This window comes from Neopelma chrysocephalum, unplaced genomic scaffold, assembly GCF_003984885.1.
Source record: "Neopelma chrysocephalum unplaced genomic scaffold, ASM398488v2 Primary Assembly neopelma1_26, whole genome shotgun sequence".
Classification (NCBI taxonomy): Eukaryota; Metazoa; Chordata; class Aves; order Passeriformes; family Pipridae; genus Neopelma; species Neopelma chrysocephalum.
This window is the reverse complement of record NW_020897695.1, coordinates 17769538-17794878: the sequence shown is the minus strand read 5'-3', so window position 1 is coordinate 17794878 and position 25341 is coordinate 17769538. Positions and strand designations below refer to the sequence as shown.

The following is a 25341-nucleotide window of genomic DNA, read 5'->3' as shown; positions in this document are numbered from 1 at the left end:
GTTAATTGTAGGAGTTTCTCAGCTGCAGCCATTACTCTATAGAGAACATGGATGTAGCTGCCATGCCAAGGGAGCACAAAAACTGCAAGACCAAGACTGACTGAGGTGCTGCAGCACCACCCTTACCTGACTGATGTCTCCTACACGGTTTGAATCTTCACATGAATCTTAAATGCGACCTAAAGTAACAGTATCAAGAGGGGACAAGGGTGGAGCTGCCTTTTCTCAGAAGTTACAAGTTAAATTCACATTGCTTCCTCAACGGGCTGACACAAAATTCCAACTCAGTTCCAGTAAAAATGAAGAAGTTCAAGTATCCTTTATTCAAGGTTGAAAAATGTACCACACCACATTATTGCAAAAGTTCATAGGTACTAAACACTTTGCAGCTGGTGAGAAGGCAATAAAAAGTTGTTTGTTTTTTTTTAAATTTGTTACTATAAATTACTGTTACAGTACTTTGCAAATACATAATTTCAAATTGCATCGTTTTTATTCTTCTAAAATTGCCCACAGTACTAGAAATTCCTGAAGATAAGGCAGCTGTTTGTTTAAAAGAAGAGGTAGCTGGTGTCAAGGGATTTCCATTTCTCTTTCAATGCCCACATACTTAAGGGCATCAGCTTGGCTATATCTGAAATTAAAAAAAAAAAAGGCAAATAAAAAACAGTATCACAGAACATTTCAGCTTCATTGTTCTGACATGACAGAAGGCACCACAGACTGGAATAGATTGATTTCCCATAGTTTCCTCACCAGCTGGGGCCTTTCCTCCTCGTGTGAATTTGCAGGTGCAGAACAATGCTGACCACTCAAGGAACTACTTTTAGAGGAGTTTGATTAAGAGGAAACAAAATTCCACTAAAATTCCACACTTTTTTTCACCTTGAATCTCACAAAGCTGAAGGTCATTTTAGCTAGTGGAAAGCAACTGCATTTCTGAAGGTTGACTTGCATAGTATTGGCACTGGACAGCTTAGTTTTCTTCAAGTGGGATGATTTTAGAGGAAAGTATGAACACATTCTTAGCAAGCACTTCTCTATAATAACACAATACTCCTTGCCCATTTCTGAGTGATGGGAGAGTCAGCCCGTACTAGTACTAGGGAGCCCTACCAGTTAAAGTCTGTTATGCAGGTCTGTCCCCATTTGTCACTAAACTTTGCTCTATACAAGCTGCTGTTCCAAGTTTGCTCAATTCAGTCTTACTCTGGTATCTGGCTTAAAAAAAAAAAAGCAGAGTGGGGATTCTGCTTCTCAGCTGCTGAGACCTGAGGTTGCAAGGACCAGGCAGGTGGAGTAATTAACTATGAGCTGAGCAGAGATACTGAAAGCTAATCCAGTCTATGACACAAAGAAATTACAAAATCCATCTACCCACCTGTAGTCAAAGAACAGTTCTTCACCAGTCTGAATGGCTCTTTTAGCAAATATTCCTATTCTGTGATCGCCATTAACCATCATAACTGTTTGAAAGAAATTTAAGCTTATGTTAGTACAAATACTTTTTTAGCATGCACACTTTATCAGTATCTCACAACATTTCATACATTGCTGAAAAGCAAGAAAATTTAAAACTTACCTTTTGCATAGCAGTTGGGATTTACTGAATGGTTTGCAAATCTAATTTTGTTGCCCTTGCGTGTTGCATCAACCACAAAATCTAGGGGGGTGGAAAAAACAACAAAACCCACAAATGATGGAGAGTCACCTACAAACAAGCTTTTTGTGTTTAATGCCTAGTGTGCTTGGATTTTAACAGCTGGAGAAGATAAATGCACAGCTTCCTACATGGAAGAACTGGCCCATCATCCTACAATAAATGTACCGTTCTGCAAGACAAAATATTCCTGCTGCTCCACACTGTGCTTTCCCTTTACCTCTTGCCACAGTGGCACTACCTTAGCTTCTCATTTGAAGCTTCTATACCTTTATTCCACAAGGAATAGCGCCATAAATATGCTAAGCAAACATTGACATAAAGCAGAGGATTCTTCCTCCTTTCTACTCTTTTCTGGTATTTTATGCTTGACACTGCAGTCTGTAGTTTTATCTGCTAGTGGAAGTAGCCACATAGCACGTATCTCTGTGTGGCTTTCCTTCCCCCCCAACACAATTACCATCATCACTTACTGGTTGATTTAAGTCATAGTGAAATTATTTCAAGCAATACCGGCAAGCCTTTTAAATTATTTAGTCTATTTAATGCCTGCATCTAATTTTACTCCATGAAATTCAACTTCTACTCATCTTGTATAGTTACTTGTGTAATAGGCTCCATCACTACATCTAGTTGACTAGCATTTAGGGAAAAAAATAAAACACTAGCTATCAAAATTGATAGGGAAAGATGTGCAGAAAAAAAATCTCAGTGTTACCTGCTGTCTGCAAAAGAACAGGGCTGAACAAAATGGTGAGCATACATATTTTATTTATGCTGCAAGGGTTGCAAACTAATGCATACATACCATTATTCAAGTTAAACAGAAAGCTGCACATGTATTTGTCGTACACTTTTCCTCTTCTGTCTGCCTCATCCTGAGAAATAATCTGAAAGAAATACTACTTTAATAAAAGAGATGAACTCTTCCCTTTTATAATATTAGCAGCTTAAGGTCAAAAACCCCAGATATTCTGAAAGACAGGTGGACAGGTGGAGGGTTTTTTATTCTCTGGGATTGAAAGTATTCCCAAACATAAAGTACTGGTTTTAGCAAGCATTCTGCACTTACAAAACATCCACGGTTTGCTCTTAGCATAAATAAATCCTTTCAGAGCAGAAGAAAAGCAAGAATTGCTTCTCATCTCAAAATCAAGACTGCATACTTGATTCAGGGTTCTATTGCTACAGAATATAACTTAGTGAAAGCACCTACTGACTTTTAGTACTGTACTAAATGATTTGGCACAAAATTCCAAACACGTCTGAACTGAAATTACATCTAAGATAAAAATGACATTCCAGCCTCTCATTCTCACAAGAACCTATTTCAGATTTTTTGTGACATTTCAACCGTGTAGCTCCTGGGTTTTGAGTCTCTGACACCAGTGTCTGTGCACTTAGTCAATCACATCGCTCTGTCTAAACATGATACCAGGCTACAGACAATCTGCTGGTGCCTGTCAACAGAAAACTTCACCAACTAAGCTCATACAGAACGAGCATTCTCCATCCTTACCTCACCACAGTATTCAGAGATGAATTCATTCTTCTGTACAGGATCTTTGATAAAAATTCCCCAGCCTGCCACATCTGAAGGTGCCAATAGTAAGTGCTGTGGGGCAGAAAAAACCAAAAAATTTAGACATGCCTGGCTTAGTTTGAATTCAGGGGTTTTTTTCCATTTTGTTTTGTATCACTTTATGAAATGTATATGTTGGGACTCCAGGAGAGTAGACAAACATAGATTCTTCTAGTTATCAAATGCACACTAAAATTACAGCTTGTGGATCAGAAGATGTATGTAAAAGAAAAACAACCTCAAGTATTTGAAAAGCATTAAAAATTTTAGTTTAACCTGGAAATGAGGGTGTTACATAAAAACACATTTACTAAAGACTTCAACCTAGAAAGGTCTGCAGACAAGGTCTGCCTACTACTCACTCATTAGCTCAGTACTCAACTGAACTAGTTTGTGAGGTGAAGTTCCAGAGGTGATGTTCCAGAGTAGAAATAAACTTTGGTTGATTGATTAATTGATTTACCAGAGCTGAATGGGCTTTCAAGGTATCTTCAGTAGACCAGATACAAGTTTGTGCATTAGAATCAACAACTGGATAGAGAAACAGCCATTCTGTGTCTGAGGCAAAACTTCCTTATGCTGATCTAGGGAAGGACTGCTGAGGTATCACTTTAAAACAGCAGCCTATTTGCAAATTACAAGTGAAGCCTGAATGGGAGAAAGGAGATAATCCACTGCAGTGCTACACAGAAAACACTAATTGGTACATGACAGAATGTAGACAGAGCTTACCAGTAGCATATAAGCAAGCTAACAAGTGACAGCTACCACCCTTGTCATTTTGTTTGGTTTGGGGGTTTTGTTTTGTTTTCATGTTTGACAGCACAAAGGCAAGGAAATTCCATTCTCTGGCTTGAAAATATAAAACCACCTCAGAACCCAGGTAATAGGCATGTAGTTGTGTAACTATGGTCATACTTTTTTGGATCCTCTCTGAATGCTGCAGTTCTTGCAAGAAACATTTTTGCTGTCCCAGTGGTCAGCTGCTCCACATGTGAGACAGAGGTCAGGATCACACTCACGCACAGCCAGGTAACACGGACACTGCTTGGTGTTGCATTGTGCTTTACAACGACATCCAGGAAACCGGTTTTGGCCTACAAAGGAATAGATGGAAAAGAGCAGGTATGAAAAAAGTACAGTGTAAAATTAAGACCATGCAGATTATAGCATATCAGAATATTAATATATTAATAACACAGCTACTGATATCTGTATAGAACATTTAGAAGTACTGTAAATTCTTTCCTTTCCTGATTTTAGTCTTCCTCAATTTTAAGTCTGAAGACTTTCCGACTTCACGCAGTGGCTAATTATGAGGGCCAAATTAAACTGAACACGTGCTCACACTGTTTGATACAGTTTGCTGCTACTGCAACACTGTCTGCAGTATGGACTGACTGCAGTACCGAGCTAGAGGGTGGGACAGGGAAAGAAGTTTATAGATTACTTTTAAATGTTTTACTTACATTCTGAGCTGCACTGACAAAACTTCTCACAGAAGTTTTGAGCAATTACACATGGGCATGAGCTATCACAAGGCTGACGTGGGTGATCACATGGCTGATAGTTGTAAACATGATTCGATGACCCATCTGAATAAAAATAGCAACATTTTGTAAAGCTGTAAGTTGCAAACAAACAATACACAATTTCCCTCGCTCTTCAAGGTAGAAATTCCCTTTTAGTAATTTAGCTAAGAAAGTCCCAAACATGAATAAAAAACCCAAACCTACAAATGAGTGGGGTTAAAAACCTGAGACATCTAACCAGAACTGTAACATTAGTGAGATGTTCTACACCATTAGTTGCTGCTTTCTAGTGCACTTTATTCTACCCATTACTCAGCTGCTTTGAGTATTCAAAGCTGAAAGCTCTTTACTGTGGAAAACTGAAAAACGAAACTACAATGGTATAATTTCCTGTGTGAATATGTTCTATAACAGCACCGATATTATTCAGCAAAATAAATTTGATCAAATACTCAAAAGTAATTTTTAATGTGGAACAACAGTCAGCTTTCAAGCAGGTTAACACTGGCAACATAATACCTGGTTATTATACCACTGTGCTTTCCCAAGTCAATTTTCCAGTACAGACAATGCTGAAGTCTTCTAGACGAGAAAGGAAATATAAGGGACAAGTCTAGAGCTTTACCTACAGAGTAGCTAGGAAAATTTGGTGCTATATAAATTATATTTGCTGTTAATACTCCTGAGCTGGTGTTGGGTTTGCATGAATTTGTAGAAGTGCTCAAGTTAGCAATCATCAACAAAAAAGGAGAGAGACAAACTGATCAATTATTTATGTTGCTAGAAGTCCCAACTATTCTCAACAAATTTTCAGAGAACCATTTCTAAAATAAGTTGGTTTTTTTTACAAAAACCCACAAAAGCACTTTTTACCGCAGCTCCAATTGTTAATACTATTTTTACCTGTACTTCGATGAGGCCATACTGAAAAGATTGTAAACTCAGTCTCCTTCCCTTTTAATTGAATTATACAGAGCTCTTCCAGTTATGTAAACCAAAGAGTACCTTTTGTCCTACAATATCTGTAATGAGAGCTTACTTTTTTTTTCTTTTTATTCCCCTATAATCTCTAGCTCCCCATGGAATGTATATAATGGCCTAACATTAAAAATAGAAAAAAAAGCCACAAACACAAACCCCCCAAAGAACAAAACCAAAAAAGCAATAGTAGAATCTTAAAAGTTCAGGACATAAATTGAATGGAAAGATGCTAACCCTTTTTCAGCTGTATCTTTCTGCAATGAGCAGCCCACAACCTGCAAAAACACAAAACAAACAAGAAGGTTGACAGGAACTCCTCCTGCAGTGGGCTGGAAAAGGGAGCTGCATCTTGGACCCACACTTAACTTAAGATGGGTAAGTTTCTGGTAACATGAACATCTGCCAACTGCACACAAGTCAGAGGTGGCTGCAGCAGAAACACCCTGTCCCAGTCTCTTGGGGTTGACAAGACCAAAGCTCTCCAGGCTGCTCCCCCCCTCCCCACACCATTCCTCTAGTCCCAGAATTGTACAGACGAGAGTAGTCCCCACCCAGCCCAGGCTAGAGAAATGCTTAAATTCAGATGGTCTTGAAGGAAAACCTGCCAAGAGCAGGCTGCTGGAGCTGCTTCTAGCAGGCAGAAGCAGCAGTAGAAGGAAGGACTTGGAATTGCAGATCTGGAGGGTCATGTCTAAATAGGGGCGTGAAAGTCTGACAGCTGTTTGATTTAAAGGACTCGGCCCCAGCACAGCACTGGTTGTTGTCTACAGATCACAGCCAAGTCCTATCCTTCACCTGATGAGCTCCAAGGATGCGGACAAGAGATGATGATGTCTGTCTGGCACAGCCAGAGTGATGTGGCCTCAATATTTTATTTCTGGCCGGACAGACTTTTCTCCAGTTGTTCTGACTGGTAGTACTGCACTAAGCTTTTCCCCTTCTACTCCAAACTCTATACACCTTTCTGTTATGTCCTTACAGTTTTCCTTCAGTGTCCCCTTTCCCAGTCAGCTTAGCTAAGCACACCTTTGCCAGAAGTGGTGCTTTTGTTGTGTAATGGGTTTTATTGTTTGGATTTGTTGTTTTGTTGGGTTAGGGTTGGGGTTTTTTTTAAGAATAACATACTTTTGGTTATCATAACATGAATCACTACACTTTAACATTCTTGCAAGTTACAATTACCCCTTTATTTTATATTCATTTCAGATTGCAAGCTCTTTGGTAGGGAATGTCAACTATTCCATAAACAGCATGTCAGACACAATCAAGCATAAACACCTGTCTGGACCTTAAGTACCTAAAAGGAAAACCAGACTTGATTTCAATAGCCTTAAAATTGAAGGAGAAATCAATAGTTTTATTTTTTCTTCACTTCTATGCATTTTAGTTAGCACTTGTATTTCAGTGAACACACATAATAAAAAAATTAGATTAAGGATTTTCAAAGTTTATACATCTTGGAGTTTCTTACTATGTCATATAGCAACATCAAGACAATATGGGAGAAGCTTCATTCCCTGGCCAAATGATGCACTGCCAGCTGCATCAAGCTACCTTACTTTCTCTGCAGATTTAATGAGCAGCCCAGGACACTCACGAACACAGGTACTCAAAAATCCCCAGCACAGAACACCTAGAAAGCTATTCTGCCTTTCAGTGAATGCAACACTCAAAAGTTTGCACTCTGAAAGAAATATCTCCTGCTGTAACTACTTAAATAGGACTTTTTTAGTTGTTCTTTCTTTCATAAAAGCATATCAGTTTCTACTTCAACCAAATGGTGTGCTGCACCCCCCCAGCTTCAGATAAATAAGATCCTCTACAAAATTGCCCTCTCAAAGCTTTACTGTTAGATTTAACTCGACAACAAACTTTCTTACAGGCATTTGAAAGAGCCCATACATGTTAGAAATACACAGAGGCAGATTTGCTCAGGTAACTGAGGTTGAGGGGAAGGAAAAAACCCCAGGACTATCAGCATTACAGAGCACTGTAATAAATAGATGATATTCCTATCAAGAGTGATTCACCCTAGAGAAAAAGGCTACCAACATATATTACAAGACATTGAATCTTTGTAAGAAGACAGCTCCCACATAATTGAAAGAAAGAGTGCAATTTTAACTTAAATTACTCTAATGCACATCAAACTACTTTCTCTTTTGTCTGCCTGGTATTTGGAAAACATAACATACCGTATTTTTGAAAAAGTCTTTCAGAGAAACTTGTCCGTCACCCCAAGATAATAAGGACCTACTAGCACACCAAGCTGTTCTAGATGGGTGGCTAGACTTCTTAAAATACCATTTCATGAGCAATTGGTAGGGGTATTTTTTTTCCTAAGGTAAAATCCTAATATTTTCCTATTATTTATCCTAATATTTTAAATGTAAAATGCCAAAGCACTGATGCTAACAACTCAAACCAGAAAGAAAACTGCAGATGGCAGTCACGATGCGAAAAGCACCCGCTGAGCCACTCTTGTGCAGGAGACTAGTGTCATGGGAGGAGGAGAGCCCAGTCAGAAAGGAGCTGGAGACACACAGTGTCAGCATGAATTGTAGGGAATGACAGAAGACAACATGAAGTAAGCTGCCAACACTGACCAGCTCGACAGGAGCTTTGCTTAGCACAAGCAAATAGTACATTCATTGGCTTGTAACTTTCCAAAACTGCCAGGAAGCATTGCAAGTTCCCCTGGTTAGTGCACAGAGCTGGAGCCTGGTACCATACTAAATGTGGAGTAACTTTTCTATCTGCCTATAATCTGCCATCTAAAACAGAAACAAAAGGCAAGATCTGGTCCCATGCACCAGGAAGCAAAGGTAAGGAAAGGGTAAAGTTGAGAAAGCACTCACAACTTGAAGCTTCATTTAAAAAAAGCAAACTGGAAACTCAAGTGGTAGGTTCCCAAGCAAGCCGGTGGATTTGTACATCTGGTTGCTGACATCTGCAGGATACCCAGCTTAGAAAACAAGTGCTTCCAGAAGCATCATGACAGAAGCTGTCAAAAATACTGTTCTTCTCTCCTAACAACCTACTAGACTTTGCCAGTGGTTTTAGGAGGCAGCAGTATCAGCTAATCAGGCAGTAAAAATGCGTTCTTTGGAAGAAGCTACACTAGCATTTCTTGCTCTGCACAGGGATACTCTGCTATCAGAAAGAGCACTGAAAATTCAAAATACATGCCAATTATGTCAAATATGTAGTTGAGTCTTCACAGTGTTTGATTTTCTGGCATCACTCAGACTTCAGTCTCCTAAATCATCTTATCCACAGTCTCCCCACCCCTCCAAGATTCAACCTTCCAACGAGGTGACACATAAGAATCTGTGCCAATGCCTCAGCTGCACCTTCTACCTGATAACAGTGAGACTTTAAATCCATACAAAAAGGCATCCTGAAGTCTTGGCAGAACTACATCAGCTATTCAAACACATGCAGTGAACAGCAGTCCAGCAGAAGGCAGGGACAGGAGGAGGAAAATGAGAAAGCAGGGAAAAAAAGAAAATATTTTCAAATAAAATTTACTAAGTGGCATCTGAATACAGGATGAGGGGGAAGAGGAAAACTAAAATAATCAAAAAACAGCTGAACATGGCCTTACAATCAGTAACAAATCTTTACCAAAATAGAGGAAGCAGTGTTGATTAGTTAAAGCAAATACAATTCAGCTCCCAGCAATGGAAGAAAAACATACACATAGAAGAACGAACAGTACTGAAATACTCTCCCTCCAGCACACATACATGCTTTTTGGAATTCTTTCTCGGTTCAGATTTTTTTATTGGCTTCTATGCAAAGTACTTACTCCTCAGGAAGGCAGAGTTTTCCTAAACTGCCAGGTTAATTTCTGATACATAGGAGAGGCTCTGACACTTCCTGGTTCTCCAAAAAGCAACTATATTAAAAGCCACCTTCTCTCATTAATCAGCCTTATTATGACCATGTAACAAAAATTACACAGGCGAGTAGGAGAGAATATATTTCACTTTCCAAGAGAGCTGTAGTCTTGCCAGCTAGTTGCTCAGCATGTCTATACAGGCACCGTGATGACATGGGAAGTAGGCAAGTCTTGTAAGAAAATCTGCTATCAATCAGTTGCAAGAGGCCACTAAAAGCAGCCTTCTGCTGCTGCTGTTCTCTTTGGTCAATACTGCTTTTGCTCAAAGGCTGTCTGCCATGTGCACACGTGGAAAACCTGCAGATCAGTAAGACCCTTTCAGTGGAAAAGTGCAAAAGTAAAAGAAGGGCCTTCCCAGCTCTAAGACTGGATTTACTCTAAGAGTGAGTAAACTCAACTAAAAGAAAGGTGAAAAACAGAGAAAGACTTTCAGATGTTTGTCCCAATTGCTGGTTGTGCAACATCTTTAGAGTGCTCAGATTACAGCAGTATGTAGGTGGGCTAAACTATTTTCCTTTTTTGAAAGACTACTGCACATAGGAGAATGGAGACAGCTTGATTGCCACATATTCTGGGAAATAAAAAAATGTATCTCCTTCCTTCAAGGAGAGTTAGAAGAATTAAATGGCATCCCAAAACTAAATTGCTACCATAGAAGTTTTTATATTGCCAACTAATAAAACCAAAATAACATCACAAAACCCCATGCAATGGTGTGTGCATTTATTTACTTGGGAAAAAAAAACTAAACTAAAAAAAGTCTCAAAACTGCTCCAAAACAATGTCATCCTGGTAACCATAAAATCCATTTCAGCTTCAAAACACATTTGAGCCTTTTAGTTGCTCTTTTTAAATAGAGGTAGTGGCACCATTTTTATAGCAACTTGTATGAATCTGACAGCAAGCTAATTCCCAGCTGCATATTCAAAGCTTGCACCATGGCTAATAACCTAAATTTAAACTGCCAAGCCCACCAAATGCCCAAACACTTGAAAACTGTGCCAAGAGCATTAAAATCAATAGCTTTTGCTGAGAGCAGAATCTCTTCCAGATGCTCACTGAATCTTTTCCTAGCTCACATCACCAGCCTCTATGCTACAAAGCAGAAACGTTCTATTCCACGTCAACAGTATCTCTGAGCCAGTATCAGGAATTTCACCAAGCCTGGAAATAATAAATGTACTTACACAAGCTAAGACAGAAGCAAGAAAAATTGATGGGAGAAGAACTGGAATAACAAACTTCGGGGAATATAGGGAACGTTAAAGGGAGACATAGGAAACTATATGGAAAAAAGTGCACTTATTGCTTGCTGAAAGAAATGCTCTTGCTAATTTTCAGTCAGCTTTTTATCTCCTGTGTTCTTATCCCTGGCAATAAAAAAAAAGAACATTCATGCAGAGTTGCATATTCTGAACCTCAGTATTCTCAAAGAAAAATGCATTTTACTGACAGACAGTAGCCACCAAGTTTAAAATTTAAACAGAAATGGTTTCAGATGGTACTCGTGGCCCAAGCAAAATGCTTGATTTTGTTCTTCATTGAAGCTTCACTCCGGATAATAGCTTGTTAGCCTGGTTCTTGCTAGTTGCTAGTGAAACTAGGATGCTACAAAGGAATAGTGTCTCCTAAAGAAAAAAAGGTAATCCTACTAGTTTGCTACAATATTTTTGCTTACCAACCATCTGAATCTTAATGAAATACACTTTACCATAAAAAATATGAGTTTTAATTTACAAAATTAAATATATAACCATTACTGAATCCCATTGTAATGCTTCTAAATTTTAATGTTTGTTGCTGGAAAAAAAATTATACCACGCTATCTTGAATGTTGCAACAAGCTGTGTAGGGTATTTCTAATCTGAGTTTTGACTACTTGCAGCAATACACCTACAAGAATCTGCTAACAAGACTCTGGTTGTTAAAGAGCTTAAAAAGCAGGGAAAGAGAAAGAGAAGTGGAAGGTTATATTTGCCAAGGTGGTAAGACTTTTGTCTGAAACCAAAACACCATTTTGTTTTACTGCTGCCAATTTTGGTTTTGGAAGCAAAAGAAATTGCTTTGCAATTGCTTGCACAACTTTTCCTCCAAAATACTTTCTGTTCTGATCCCCTGTGCTTCCAATTTATTGTTATGCTAAGGTTATTTAGTAACAGATTTACCTGTGTTTCCTTTTCTTCTTTCTGGGAGGAGTATCAACATCTTCAGCAGGGACTGGTGCAATAATACTAGATTCCTTTACTCTAAACTCATACACCTAACAAGAGATACCATAATACATCCACGATAAATCTCTCACTAGTAGAAAGTTGCTCATTTTCCAAGTTAGTATGATTTCCTTCAACCAACAACTTACAGATTATCCAGTCATAGTTTTTTTTCAATACATTTAAAGCTGATTATTTTTGCCATTTAATAACTGATAGGCTAATTTAAACCTCCTCTAAATTTTATTTAAAAACATTTTTAAAACTAACTTTTATGTATTTGTGGTATGAATTCAGGATCATAGTATTCTTGGGAAAACCAAGAAAATTAATTAATTTTCTCCTTTAGTAATCAATACTGGTATTTCTATACTTCAGTTTTAAAAGTAAAAAGCTATCACCCCTAGCAAGTAGCTTTCTTTCTTACCTGTCTGCACGTTTTGGTCCCAATCAGTCTGGCAATTGCACAGAAGTTGTCATAGTAGGTGCCAATAAGAACTCTAAACATTGAGGCTTCTGCACCACTCCATTCCACATTCTCCGGAGGCTCAATATTTGGCTTCATCTTTATTGGTGTTTGACATCTAGAATTTGCTTCTGTAATAAATAATTGAGAGTAAAGTAATTTCAAAAATTTTACACAGCCCTTAAAAATGTCAAATTATTAATTGCAGTTAAAAATATCCAAGGTTTTTGTTGTTGTTGTTTCCTAAGTGCCACAAAACCACAATGATTTTCACATATCTCTTGCAGAAGCTAACAGTAGCTATTCAATTACATGATCTACACATAAATTGAGACAATTTGGGCATTTCCTTCCAGGGTTTTGTTTGATTAAACTCATATTATTACTCTGTCTTTTCATTCAGTCCCACATATTCCAAATACATGTCTTCTAGGATTGTGTGGCTCAACTCGTTTTGGTGGGATTTGTTGTTGTCGTTAGGTTTTTTTGGTTTGGTTTGGTTCTGTTCTATCTTCTCAAGCACTGCAGCTAACTGAATAAAGAAGCATTGACCAGCCTCACCAGAGGAACTCGATGTTTCATCTTTCTTTTCTTCTTCTTCTTTATCATTGTTTTCTCCTCCAGTTTCCGTTCCAGCTTCTCGGTCGCTATCCGTGTCTTTTGACTCCAAGACATTTATTGTTGGTGTGCTGGGTCTGCTGGTGTTGTTTGGAAGTCTCCCCCTCCGGCGGCCACCCGGGCGCTTTGGTGGTGTCTTTATACGCTCAGCAGTCAAGGCAGCTGCAAACTCCTTTGCACCTTCCTAAACACAAAACATCACAGTTTTTAGTAAAATAATTAAAAAGTGTTTTCACCTGTGATCAGGGCTTGGGGAAGGGCACATTCTACTTGTATACTGCATAACTCTGCATTATTCTACAAAATAATCATGTACACAGAAATTCCAGTTCAATGTACTCTAATAATGAACATAAAATACCTTTGATGCTATCATGAAAAAACCTACATTTACAAAGTACTCATGTTAGTATTCCAGTTCTCCTTTTATTTTGGCTGCCAAGTGAAAAATAATTCAGTAGTAAATTTCTATTTTCCCAGATGACAGAAAAAATGAGAATTTCCTACAGAGAATACCTGTCAAAACACAGGAACTCTTCTTGCATATGGCACTTCAACAATATGTGTTCTGCATTTTTTAAAATGCAAGCACTGGTGATTTGTTTTCTAGTGGAAAGGGGTATGACAACGTGTAGCAAGTTTTTAGATTGGAAAATCGCATAGTTTTTCATACTAAAAAATTTAGGGGAATTATGAGAGAGATTTGAAATTATATTACATCTCACCTTATTAATTTCCATTCTTTTGCTTCTTAAGACCTTAAGTCCTGGATGGAATCTGCCTTTGGCAAACTAAAAAACCTTTATAATTTTTAGTTGGGATATAATTTACAAGAGAGCTTACTCTGCAGTTCCTTGACTAGACTGGACACAATAGCAGCAACACCATCATTAAGAGGTAATAATATTTCTTCCCTACAATATCTCAGGCTACATCTAACAGATCTAAAATGTATTCCTATTTAAGATGATTGGAAGTTAAAGCTTTTCTTTCACACCCACTGAAGATAACCTACTTGACTGCAAGTGGCCCACAAGTATATGCACTATCCTAGATCCACTGTGTCCTTATATTAAGTGTATCCTGCTATACTACAGCTAGCACTAGCACTCAGTGAATTGTAACTTATAAAATTATCTTACCAAATGTTGATAACAGTGCGGTCCACAAGGCTTATTATCTAATGCTGTTTCTGTATTCTTTCGTTTATAAGTATTAGGAGTTGCATGGAATGCTGTTGAATCAAAACATCACATTTTTAAGTTTTCATATAAAAATATATTAAATATCTAACCTTAAACACTATCCAAAACACAAGGTTTACCAAGAGTTTACTAAAAACAGAATAAAAATATTAAGAAATGGAAAAAAGCCCCAAAAAATAAACTCCATGTAGTGACATCTGACTTACCACTTAAATACACAGAGACGACATATAGGTTAAGTTTTACATATCATGGAATGGTTTGGAAGGGACTTTAAAGATCATCTAGTTCCAAACCTACTGCCATAGACAGGGACACCTTCCACTAGAGGACCAGGTTGCTCAAAACCCCATCCAACCTGGCCTTGAATACTTTCAGGGATGGGGCACCCACAGCTTTTCTGGGCAATCTGTTCCAGTGTCTCACCATCCTCACAGTCAAGTACGTCTTCTTTATACCAAATGTAAATCTATTCTTTCAGTTTAAAGCCATTATGCCCATTTACATCAGCAATCATCACATTTATTTCATGTATGAAGGAAGATTTGCTATATCTCCCTTCCTAACAAAAGAACAGACTTTAATTTGCTGTCATGTTCAACAAGAATTATTCAGGGCTTCTCCTATTAATGCATGATCATTCCTTCAATCTGTTAGATTCAGTTGTTCAATTCCTATCTTGTCAAAAAATCCAAGCCCATACACACTTTGGAAAGGTAATGGATCCAACTTTACCTTTTCATCAAGGAGAAGGAGACACATAAGCATTTTTTCTCTATTAGTTTATCAGCACTCCAACTAAGCTGATAGGATGTAAGAGTTCAGTTCCTGTTCCTGTATCCCAGGAACTGAACTCTTTCCCAGGGTAAAAATAAGTTAGCATTGTACAGTCAGTATGGATCAGAACAACCACAGTTAAGTCTGCAACTTGCAGACAAGTTCTGCTCCTGTATCTGATGGACTCTGTATAGCTCTATATAAGCTGCAGAGCAGTAACTCGGAAAAGAGCAGAACTGGGTATGTTACAAATGCAACATGAGCATCTTTACAACAGGATAGCAGAATCTCCTACCCATTTCCCTTTGCCAGAGCCTGTTGTCCTACCATGCAATCCCTGCCAGCAGGATGTTTTCAGAGAGACTGACTTACATGGTTTTGCTGGAAGTCTTGGGAACTTCTCCGTAACACTTATTTAACTGAAGCCTGGAAAACCTGCCACTAGACTCTCACCAAAACTCATATACTCATGCTCCCAAATTATATTAGGAGCTTTTTGACATACTATCCTCAGTTTTCTGCAATATTCTTTAAAAAAAAAAATTCATCCGTGTGCAAGGAAAAATTATTCTGGTTTTCTTTATATATATACAGATAAACAAATAGGTGCATATCAATAAATACTTTGTCCCTCTAAATGTGTTAACAGTGGCATACATAACTGCAAGGAACAAAAATGGGGAATGCACTGAAGTTCAAAAGTAAAAAAAAAAAAAGAAAAGAGAAAAAAGAGTACTCAGTGCTAGCTGTCTGTTTGTTAATGCTCCATGAAGGCCTAGAAAAGACACTCATCTGAAAATGTGGCATTTCCAGGCTCTGTAAAAGCACTTATGCTGCAGTTAGGCAACTGTAACTTACAGTGAAGTTTTTAAACATTCAGTTAATGATAAGTGCTAATGTTCAAACCGAAAGGTGAAATCCCTCCCCTCTTACCCATATTAATCTAAAAGGGCAGTTCCATACCAACACGACAGACATCCTTCTCCCTCATTAACCACCACAGGCTTTCCTACTCATCTTATTTCTAGATCATGCACAAGGCTTCTCTTTATATATCCACTATGCTTTCAAGACTAAGCTTTTTAAATGCAGCTCCTTCCCTTTTAAAGAATGTGGGCAGACCCCAAATATGTCTTCACAGACAAAGTTTTTAAAAGCAAATTTCATTTCAGTGGTCTGGTGCAGCGTAGCTCTGCAAGCATCAGTGAGGAGGGTGACCAGTGGTGGTGAGCACTTCTTAAGAAAGCTTCTCTGATGAAACCACTCTGTCTTGCAATGACCCTTTCATGTTCCCCTCCCATAAAGGAGGGCAGGTTGAAAATCAAATCATAAATTCTATAGTGTTGTGCCTGTATTAATGACAACAGCACATGGGAACCCCAGGGAAGCAACGTATTCTTACAAGGCTCTCTTAAAATGGTATAAACAATATAAAAGTATCACTAATTAAATATTGCATCCCTTTATTTAAAAAAAAAATCATATTTTATAAATCTGAAAACACAAAAAAGCTTTTATTTTCTACATATGGGCATGTAGCTCTGTAAAAATTACTTACAAGCAAGTATAGGAATTTAATTTATGCATATTGTTGCTATTAGCACTTTCTTCCCCCAGGTTTCAGTTAAAAGCTTTTACGTAGTATGTCACTTCTCATGTTTCAAGTAACCTTGAAGTGTTCATACATTCTCTAGGTAAAATATGCTAAATAACAAAGAAATCTAGCAATTTAATGCCAAGTTATTCCACCTTTTTCCAGCTTTTAAGGAACAATGAAATGATGGGAGTCCCCCACCCAAAAGAGAGGGGAACCCCCCCATTTTGTAACACTGCATCTTCAAATTTCCACAGTATACTATTTCATTCAGGGGTTTTTTTCCACATAACTGTTTTATTTTCTCTTCATAGCACAAGAAAAATAATCTTACATCAATACAAAAGAATAATAAAACATTTGCAAGCCATGATCCATATCAGAGTGCTGCAGTGTGCAGAAATCAAAACTATTCTTTATACATGTTACTTGCAGATGCAAACACTTCTCTCGCAAGTCCATTGTGCAAGGTCATGGAATGAAAATTTTTTCAAAAATTGTTTTCCTTAGGACAATGAAGACCTGTTTCGTTTGCAATGCAGTGAAATAAATCAATCTTTGATATTTTTAAACCAGAGACTTCAAAAGTAGGCTCTGATACTTAATATTAGAATTATATCTTGTATTCAATTATTTAAAAAACACCCAACATAGAATCGTGAAGACAACTATAGTCAAAATCTACCACCACTGTTGCAAGGGATTTTTTCGGGGGAGAAGGCTTGTTACAAAGAAAGGACCCAGGACAAGTATAAAACTATTTGTATAGCTGTATTATTAATTTTTCAAATATCAGTAATAATGTTTCTCAAAAAAAAAAAATCACAAAAGACTTTGTAGGGTTTCCTAAATAACTAGAGTCCATATTTCTTTAATAATTTCCTCAAGAAAATAATTCTAAAACTGCTTCACTGAGCATATGTTTTGTCTCTGAGATTTATTATCTGTCTCATCCCCAAGGGGCTCAACTCTCATATTTTTCATAATGTGAAAGTACACAGGCAACAGTTTAGCCTGAAATGTACATTTGCTTCACAGTCAAGCTATTTGGGAAATTCCCCCTACCTGATACTTTTCCTTCTTCTAAATTCTTTGTTAGTCCAGACATTTAGGCATAATTCCTTGCTGTCAGCAAATGAAGTCGGTACACAAGTTTTTTCAGTAATGTCATCACCTGCACATAAAGGGATTGCCAGGTCGTCAAGGGGACTTGACATGTTAAAAATCTAATGATAACTTTTCCTATATTTAACTCAAATGTTCTAGAACAAAGATTGGAAACTCCATAAAATAAGGCTAATCTTAACAAAAATGGAATCTAAGAGGGGGAATTACAAAAAGCAAAACCAGATCCAATAGAATTCCTCTATTTATTTTTTTTTAATTCTCTATGCCTTCTCCAGAGATTTGCACCTTTCAGAGTACAAATCTGATCACTGTGGCCCACCACATTACCAAAGTAATTCATCAAAAATGTCATCTGCAGAAGCCAGGAAATCACCCAGCAGCACTTGGGAAGTGCATGAAGCAGAACAGAGGCAACTGTAGAAAGGTTATCAACTTTTTAAAAAAGTTAAATTGTTAAATTGTTGCAGAGACACTGAAAATTGCTAGTGCAGCCTTCCAATAACCAGAGCGGTCTTTTTTTTTTGATGAGTTACTTATTCCCAGCAATGAGCCTGGTGAGTTTTGACAAACAGTCTTAAAATTTCACAGGATGCAAAGAGGTCATATAACTGACTCTCTCAGTTTTTAAGGGATAAATTCCTAGCTCTAGACAGACACGCAGACAGACAGACACAGACAGAAAACAATCCTCTTTCTTTGGTGTTGCTATGGACAAAAGCAAAAGGAAGCAATGCATCCAAAGCAGTGAGCAGTCATTGTTGAGGTGGAATTTGGGTATGTTTTCAGGGACTGAAAGCATGACTGAAAGCATGCCTGAAGCATCAGTTTACTACATTCAGTGTCCAGTGCAGCGGCTACATAGTGAATGTGTAAATCAAGCTTCAAGAGATCTCTTTGCAATGATCAAGTATCAAATACATCATTACCAGTGACAATGCATGTGCTGCATAAGCTGTCATGAGGAGCATTATCATAACCAGTAATTTCACACTCCATCCTGACACAAAGGTACCTCTTGAGTGCTTTCACAGTGAAAGTGCTATTCATCCCTCTTTCTGCTATGGCCCTGAAATCCTGAAGGGATGATTTAAAGTTTGGGCATTTTTAAGTACGAGGCACAATTTAAATGAAGCCTTGGACATACACCAGGTAGGAAAGAACACTGACTTGTTTAAGGGATGTATCAAAATTCACCAGCAACAAGAACTTAGGCAATCTTTAAGCAAAAACACTTTGTCTTCCACCTCAAGGTTATGAACACAGAGAAAGGAGGCACAGCACTTTTGGCTTAAAGGATGCTGCTAGTGTGAGAAGTGAGGTCCTGCAGCCAGTCAGTGTTTCAATCAAAGACTCTGGACTTTCCCATTGGCTGAACCAGGCACTCAAAAACATGTCAAAATGTACAACAGTATGAACCCACCCTTCACAGCACTCAGAGAATAGAAGTCTCACAGAGCTCATGCCTCAGAACTTTGAACCAGTAATACCAGGCTCCCCAGAGTAGCAGGTACCAACACATGGTCAGTGGAACCTTTCAGTTCTACTTCTGTCAATCCGCAAAATGACTGTGAAAGGCAAATCTACACAGACTAATGAAATATACGCGTATTTCAGAGGAACTCACATCTTCACTGGAAAACTCCTACAAGTTTATAAAATCAGTGAGAAAAATGACTTAAGACAACTGCTGCAGAAATACCTACAGTCTTCAAAGGTGCCACTAGAAAGAGATTGTTCTCACAATGTCCAGACAATGCTTTTTTGTTGACTTAAAAAGTCAAAATCCTTTTAAAACGGCATTTAGTCTCTCTGCTAAACTATTGAGAGTGTCAAGAACTCATATAACCCCTGCTAGACAAATGGATTGCCAAGGCAGCATATAGCTTCACTTCCCTGGCCTACAGACTAAGGCTGCACACAGCACTTCTTGGAATGAGTCATCCAGGCAACTAAGATACCACAAAACCTACAGCTTCACAGAACACATGTTGAAACTGGACAAGATAGAAGCTATACCTCCAGAAACTTATTGTTCTTTAACATTATTCAGAAGTAAGAGTTTCCTTTTATTTTTTTCTTCGTATTTTCAAGCAAGGGCTCTCAATAGAATATAAGGAGAAAGTGAAACTAACAGACCTAGCTCCAAAAGGCACAAATACTGTTGGAACTAGGAACATGAAAAGCTTCCCTCCTCCCCACCACCTGAGAACAACTCCAATTCCTCCTCAAACTGAAAGGCAACTAAAGGATACTAAAAAGAAGCAGCACTGTGCAAAGCCTTCAGTGTGAAGTACAAACACAGGCAGATTGCATGTGTGCTGGATGAGGAGCTGCTGACAAAGCACAAAGATTTCCAAATGAACATGCATGCGCACTCACAGTGGAACATGCAAATGAACAGTTAAGTCAAAAGAGAAAATTAATTTGAGGGCATCATAGTACTCCACTACAAGTCAAAACCACTTCATAATTGACTGTTAGTTTCCCCTTTACATTTGACTCTGTTCTTTGAGCAAGAACTGTCTCTAGTAGCACTTAAGAACCTCCCTTACTCTTCACACTTTGCAAGTGAAAAGTAACATCATTGCTAAGCTCTTGTCAAATCCTTCTCCCAAAAGAATGGGGCAACATGAAAGCAATTCAGTGGAAAGGATATCACAATTTTTAAACTCAAGTCTCTGAAATAATTCTTCAAATAACCAAGTTATTAACTTGAGAGAATAAAACTGTTCATGAGCATTTATTCTCCCTGTTGCAAAATGAAACAAGTTTGATGAATAACCAAGAATTTTTATGGAAAAATGCATTCCATTCTCCATGCATAAACTGAGAAAGTGTAACATAGAACCCATAGTAGAAAATAATGTAGTTTTCTTACAGACTATATAAAGAGAAGTGATGTTACAGGTTGGTCCAAGTCAGGAATTCTATACAAAGCCCTAAATGCAAAAAGGATAACAAACTACCCCACAGAGGTGCATTTGGTTTTTTGAAGTATAGTTTTCACTGCAAAATAATGTCAACATGGACAAGCTGTTTTCATAAACTTCAGAAATACTGATGCTTTTATTTTTTCTTCTCTTTCCTTCCTACTGCATTGTATCCTGACTTGCAAAAGCAAAATATATACAAGCGCACTATAATCATACTTACGATGTAAGAAGCAATCATATTTAAAACAGCGTCTACAGAAGAGTGTATGGAAAGAGTGCAGGCTTTGCTCCCTCTGAACGGATTTAGCATTTGGTCCATCTATGTTCGGTGTGCATTCAGGAGGAAGAGCTCCAGGAAGCTGTTGCTCAGTGAGTTCTTTATATCTTTAAAAGAAAGTAAAGGATGTTATTTACTAGGTATATATTTTATGTATTCTTTATTCCAGTATCACTCTATATTTTCAATGAGAAATTAAAAAAAAGAAACCCTAAGAAATATAAGCCACCTAAAAAGGTCAATCTCTTAGTGACATGACAAGTTCTTAATTTCATACTCATTAATACAAATATAAAATTGACTAGGAAAGAATGCATTTGTTTTCCACACCATCATCTCTTTATATATATTACTCACTAACTCCAAAAAGGAGATTTATTTCTTTTTTAACAAAAGGTTTTGCTTTAACACCTCAAAAAACGACATAGATTATTAAAGACACAAAAGTATACACTTCTCAATAGTTTAAAAGGAAGGCTAATAAACACTTCTGTATTGTTTGACTCTGTGGGAATGGCCAATTCCCTTCAAGTTTCACTTGCAGCAGTTACACAACTGCACAGAACTAGCTGCAAGGGGGACCATTTCTAATCAACAAATATTTAATGAAGTCGAGGAATCTTTGTTTCACAGAGCAACACAGCAATATACCCTAAGAAATACTTTCTTACTTCTCTTTCAGTTCTTCTGCTGTACCCTTGTCCGGAAACATGGAGGAAATGGCTTCAAATATCTTGTCAGAAGGAAATCTCCGAGGTGGGTGGCTTTCTTTCTCTGTCAAGGAAGCAAAACATTTGGAAAACAAGAAAATTATATTCGTGTTCCTTTGCTACTTCAATAAGGTGCTCAGAGAAAGGGGTACTCTATTAGTAAAAATGGAGAAACAATTATTTCACCAGCAGATGGAGATGCCAATTCAGAACTCTGCCTACTTTAGAATAATATTTAATTTTTTGAGGTGTATTGAAACATTTATTAAACAGATACCTGACTCATATTTGTTACATTTGACTGCCTCAGTATGCAGATAAACCAAAAGTGGCACAAGTATCTTTGTAGTATTCTCTGTACAAGATAAACTCTCCTGAACTAAGTGACAAAGGCAATTATGAAAATCATAGAATCATAGAATCATAGAATAGGTAGGGTTGGAAGAGACCTCCAAGATCATCAAGTCCAACCCCTGATCCAACTCCAATTACTATATCATGGCACTAAGGGCCACGTCCAATCTCTTTTTAAAAACCTCCAGGGATGGTGAATCCACCACCTCTCTGGGTAGGCCGTTCCAATGTCTGATAACCCTCTCTGTAAAGAATTTCTTCCTAACATCCAACCTAAACCTCCCCTGGCAGAGCTTGAGCCCATGTCCCCTTGTCCTATTGTTGGTTGCCCGGGAGAAGAGACCAACCCCCGCCTGGCTATAACCTCCCTTCAGGTAGTTGAAGAGAGTGATGAGGTCGCCTCTAAGCCTTCTCTTCTCCAGACTAAACAACCCCAGCTCCCTCAGCCTCTCCTCATAGGACTTGTGCTCAAGTCCCTTCACCAGCCTCGTTGCTCTTTTCTGGACCCGCTCCAGCACCTCAATGTCCTTCCTGAACTGAGGGGCCCAGAGCTGAACACAATACTCAAGGTGTGGCCTCACCAATGCAGAGTACAGGGGAAGGATCACTTCCCTGCTCCTGCTGGCCACACTGTTCCTGATGCAGGCCAGGATGCCATTGGCCTTCTTGGCATCAATCATGCTACTTTAGACCTGAAAACTGTTTTGTATAAAGAAGGGTTTGAACAAGTTTATTTAGTGGTTAAATAAAAAGTTTTGGTTTTAATTTTTAGTGCCTGCAGACAGACATACCCATCCTGTTACCTTCCCGATCTTTTTGCTTGTCATCTCTTTCCTCAGGATTGTCATCTCCATCATCATCATCTTCATCATCACTATATTGACCAAGGGCATTGACCAGCTCAACAAATATTTCGTCATTGATAAATCCACATTCTGAAATTCAGCAAAATTGTGAGTGAACACAAAAGCACAAGGTGTATATGAAGTATTTTTAATCCTCCTTACACTTCAATTAAATTATGGCAAATGCTGTTGTTTATAAAAAAACAATTTTGTGTTTTTCCCCCTCTTAGTTTCAGTGTATGAACAAGAGATGAGTTAAAAATACTCATTATTCATTTCTTAGACTGACAACTGGGAAAGCAAGAAGGAAACTTGTGGGCATTTTTCTTTTCCCAACTTCCTGTGCTTCACATCAGTACACATATATAAATCTCTTCTCCTTGGAAGATAAAAAAAATATTACTAGCTAGACTATTTAAGAGATTTTATGCCAGAATCCCAGCTCCCACATGGTAAGTTAAGCCAGTCTGGAAATGCATGTTACTAGTCTATAAAGTAATTCTTAATCAGCTGGGGAATCTCATGAGAGATTTTTGTTGGTAGTCCCTTAGCATCCACTTCCCTATAGACCCCATTAGCAGGGTGATAAAAAAAGAATGCAGCTATATACAAAAAATTCAAGAGAAAACTGAAGGATACCATGCTGCATAGATCTACTTATTGGTTTATATTCTGTTGTGACATTCAGAGGGCAGAAAAGATTTAACAATAAGGCATTTCTGCACAGAGGAAAAATCATAGTTAGTGTTGACAGAAACTGCTATTTTTCAAAAACTAATCACAAACTATGCAGGAACTTCAGTGCTTATCACCGTCCTCTTTTGACCCTGGACTGGTGTTGGATGTCAAAATAACTTGACAGAAACTAATAGTTTTATTACTGTGTAGACACTGAAAATACCATTGGGATGTTTTAAACAGAACTCTTAATGTACACACACAGGTTAGTACAAATTAATCTCCCAAACATGCAATTATAAAGCTAGTTTAGAATTCTGACTCCTACACAGGAATGCCTCTGGATTACAGATTCCCACAGCATTTAAATACAGTCACTCAAGAGTACTAGTTATTGGGAAACTAAAAAAAGTCTTTCTACTTTCAATATATAGGTTTGAAGATCCCGTAACAACAATAATCGCCATCATAAACTTGGGTCTCAAGATGCTTGAACAGGATTAATTTTAAAGCTAGACTCATTTAATAACAAATTAAATCATAGAAGACATTTACTACTAATGTCATCATTTTGACATAACCAGTTCTCTGACAGGGATATCAGCAGTCAGTAAATCTGTAAAAATATCCAAAGGCCAAACCCCATGAAACATTTTATGTTCCTTATGAAATACAAAGGCACCAGCTATCCTGAGGACATTAACAAGTCAAACGTAAGACTAAGTAGCATTTATTATCGAATCACAGGCTTAACTTTCATGAGAAGCACATAATGAACTCAAAAACTGTCATTCTCTTCCTCAATCACTTCAGCATTAACAGGAATATAATAAATTTTAAGAAACTATTCCAAACAGGGGTAGACTGAGTAGGTAATGTTTCTGTGAAGAAGGAACCAGAGTAGTCAAGAGAAACCTTTACAGCTGTAAAGCTCAGTATATAAACTTGTATACTCAGTCTACAAAACTTGTATAAACCAGTTCTGAGTGAGCACACAGAGCAAGTGAAAGGTCACTACTTCACTGAGACTTTAGCAAACTAAGAGATAGATTACATTGCAGGTAGTCCAGCTTCCACATGGGAGAAGAGGTAAACTACACATAAGAATAAATATATACAAAAACCCACAAACCTACAAGAGGTTATTCTACTGAATTGCAATTGCAAATGTCATTATTGCTGCCACTTTCTGCTAGGCAGGACACGCAGGGACATTACAATATTTTATTCCAAAGTTCTGGGCACAAAATTGAATACCAAGAATCACTGTATGGTATAGGGAAAAACATAACGTGCTTAATTTCTCCATACTACTACTTTAAAACACTTAGCCTTATGAAAATGCAAAGCAATATTATTTAAATAAGGAAGTCAGTTATACCCAATGTTTACAAAATGTAGAGATTCTAGTGACACTACTGTAACAATCAAGCCTCAAGCCTTAACAAGCAATACTACAACAATTATTTATGTAGGAAGAAGTGATTTGTATACCTGAGTGTTTGGGCTCACCTCTGTCTCCATGCACTTTCCCATCATAGTTCTTGATGAGTTCTTCAATAAAGGTACCATCCTGGTCAAGCACTTCATCTCCCATATATGGAATGTTATGTAAAACAGTTTCATCCTCTACCTAGGAACAACAGTTATAATCAAACAATTTTAAATTGCATTTTCAAGTGACCATTTCTGCATTGCTATTTTCCATAAGATACAGGAGTCTAGCTATCACAATTAACTAACTGGCTTCACTGCTTTTTTACCATTAATTAAAGAAATGAAACAAAACCATCATTGATGTTCAACAAATTTTTGCACTCATGGTGACTGGCTCAAAATACTAACACTAGCTCCTAATCTCAAGGTTAGCAGTGTTTCCACAAAACT

General features: G+C 37.8%; 1 protein-coding gene across 7 annotated transcripts in view; it reads right to left on the bottom strand.

The window, feature by feature from the left end:
• Positions 1–288: 288 nt before the first annotated feature.
• Positions 289–25341, bottom strand: part of EZH2 (enhancer of zeste 2 polycomb repressive complex 2 subunit) — a 52523-nt gene continuing 27470 nt past the window's right edge. For 6 of the 7 annotated variants that reach the window (XM_027675781.1, XM_027675785.1, XM_027675783.1 and 3 more), the window contains 16 exons: positions 24967–25087; positions 22723–22866; positions 21539–21641; positions 20811–20974; positions 14096–14187; positions 12897–13137; positions 12297–12466; positions 11825–11919; positions 5990–6030; positions 4712–4837; positions 4161–4339; positions 3180–3275; positions 2469–2550; positions 1583–1663; positions 1382–1466; positions 289–634 (listed from right to left, as the gene is read on the bottom strand). In XM_027675781.1, coding sequence (XP_027531582.1) covers positions 574–634; positions 1382–1466; positions 1583–1663; positions 2469–2550; positions 3180–3275; positions 4161–4339; positions 4712–4837; positions 5990–6030; positions 11825–11919; positions 12297–12466; positions 12897–13137; positions 14096–14187; positions 20811–20974; positions 21539–21641; positions 22723–22866; positions 24967–25087 — 1881 coding nt within the window. In that variant the 3' untranslated portion in view covers positions 289–573. The remainder of the gene's footprint in view (positions 635–1381; positions 1467–1582; positions 1664–2468; positions 2551–3179; positions 3276–4160; positions 4340–4711; positions 4838–5989; positions 6031–11824; positions 11920–12296; positions 12467–12896; positions 13138–14095; positions 14188–20810; positions 20975–21538; positions 21642–22722; positions 22867–24966; positions 25088–25341) is intronic. The other variant, XM_027675782.1, reaches the window with a different exon arrangement.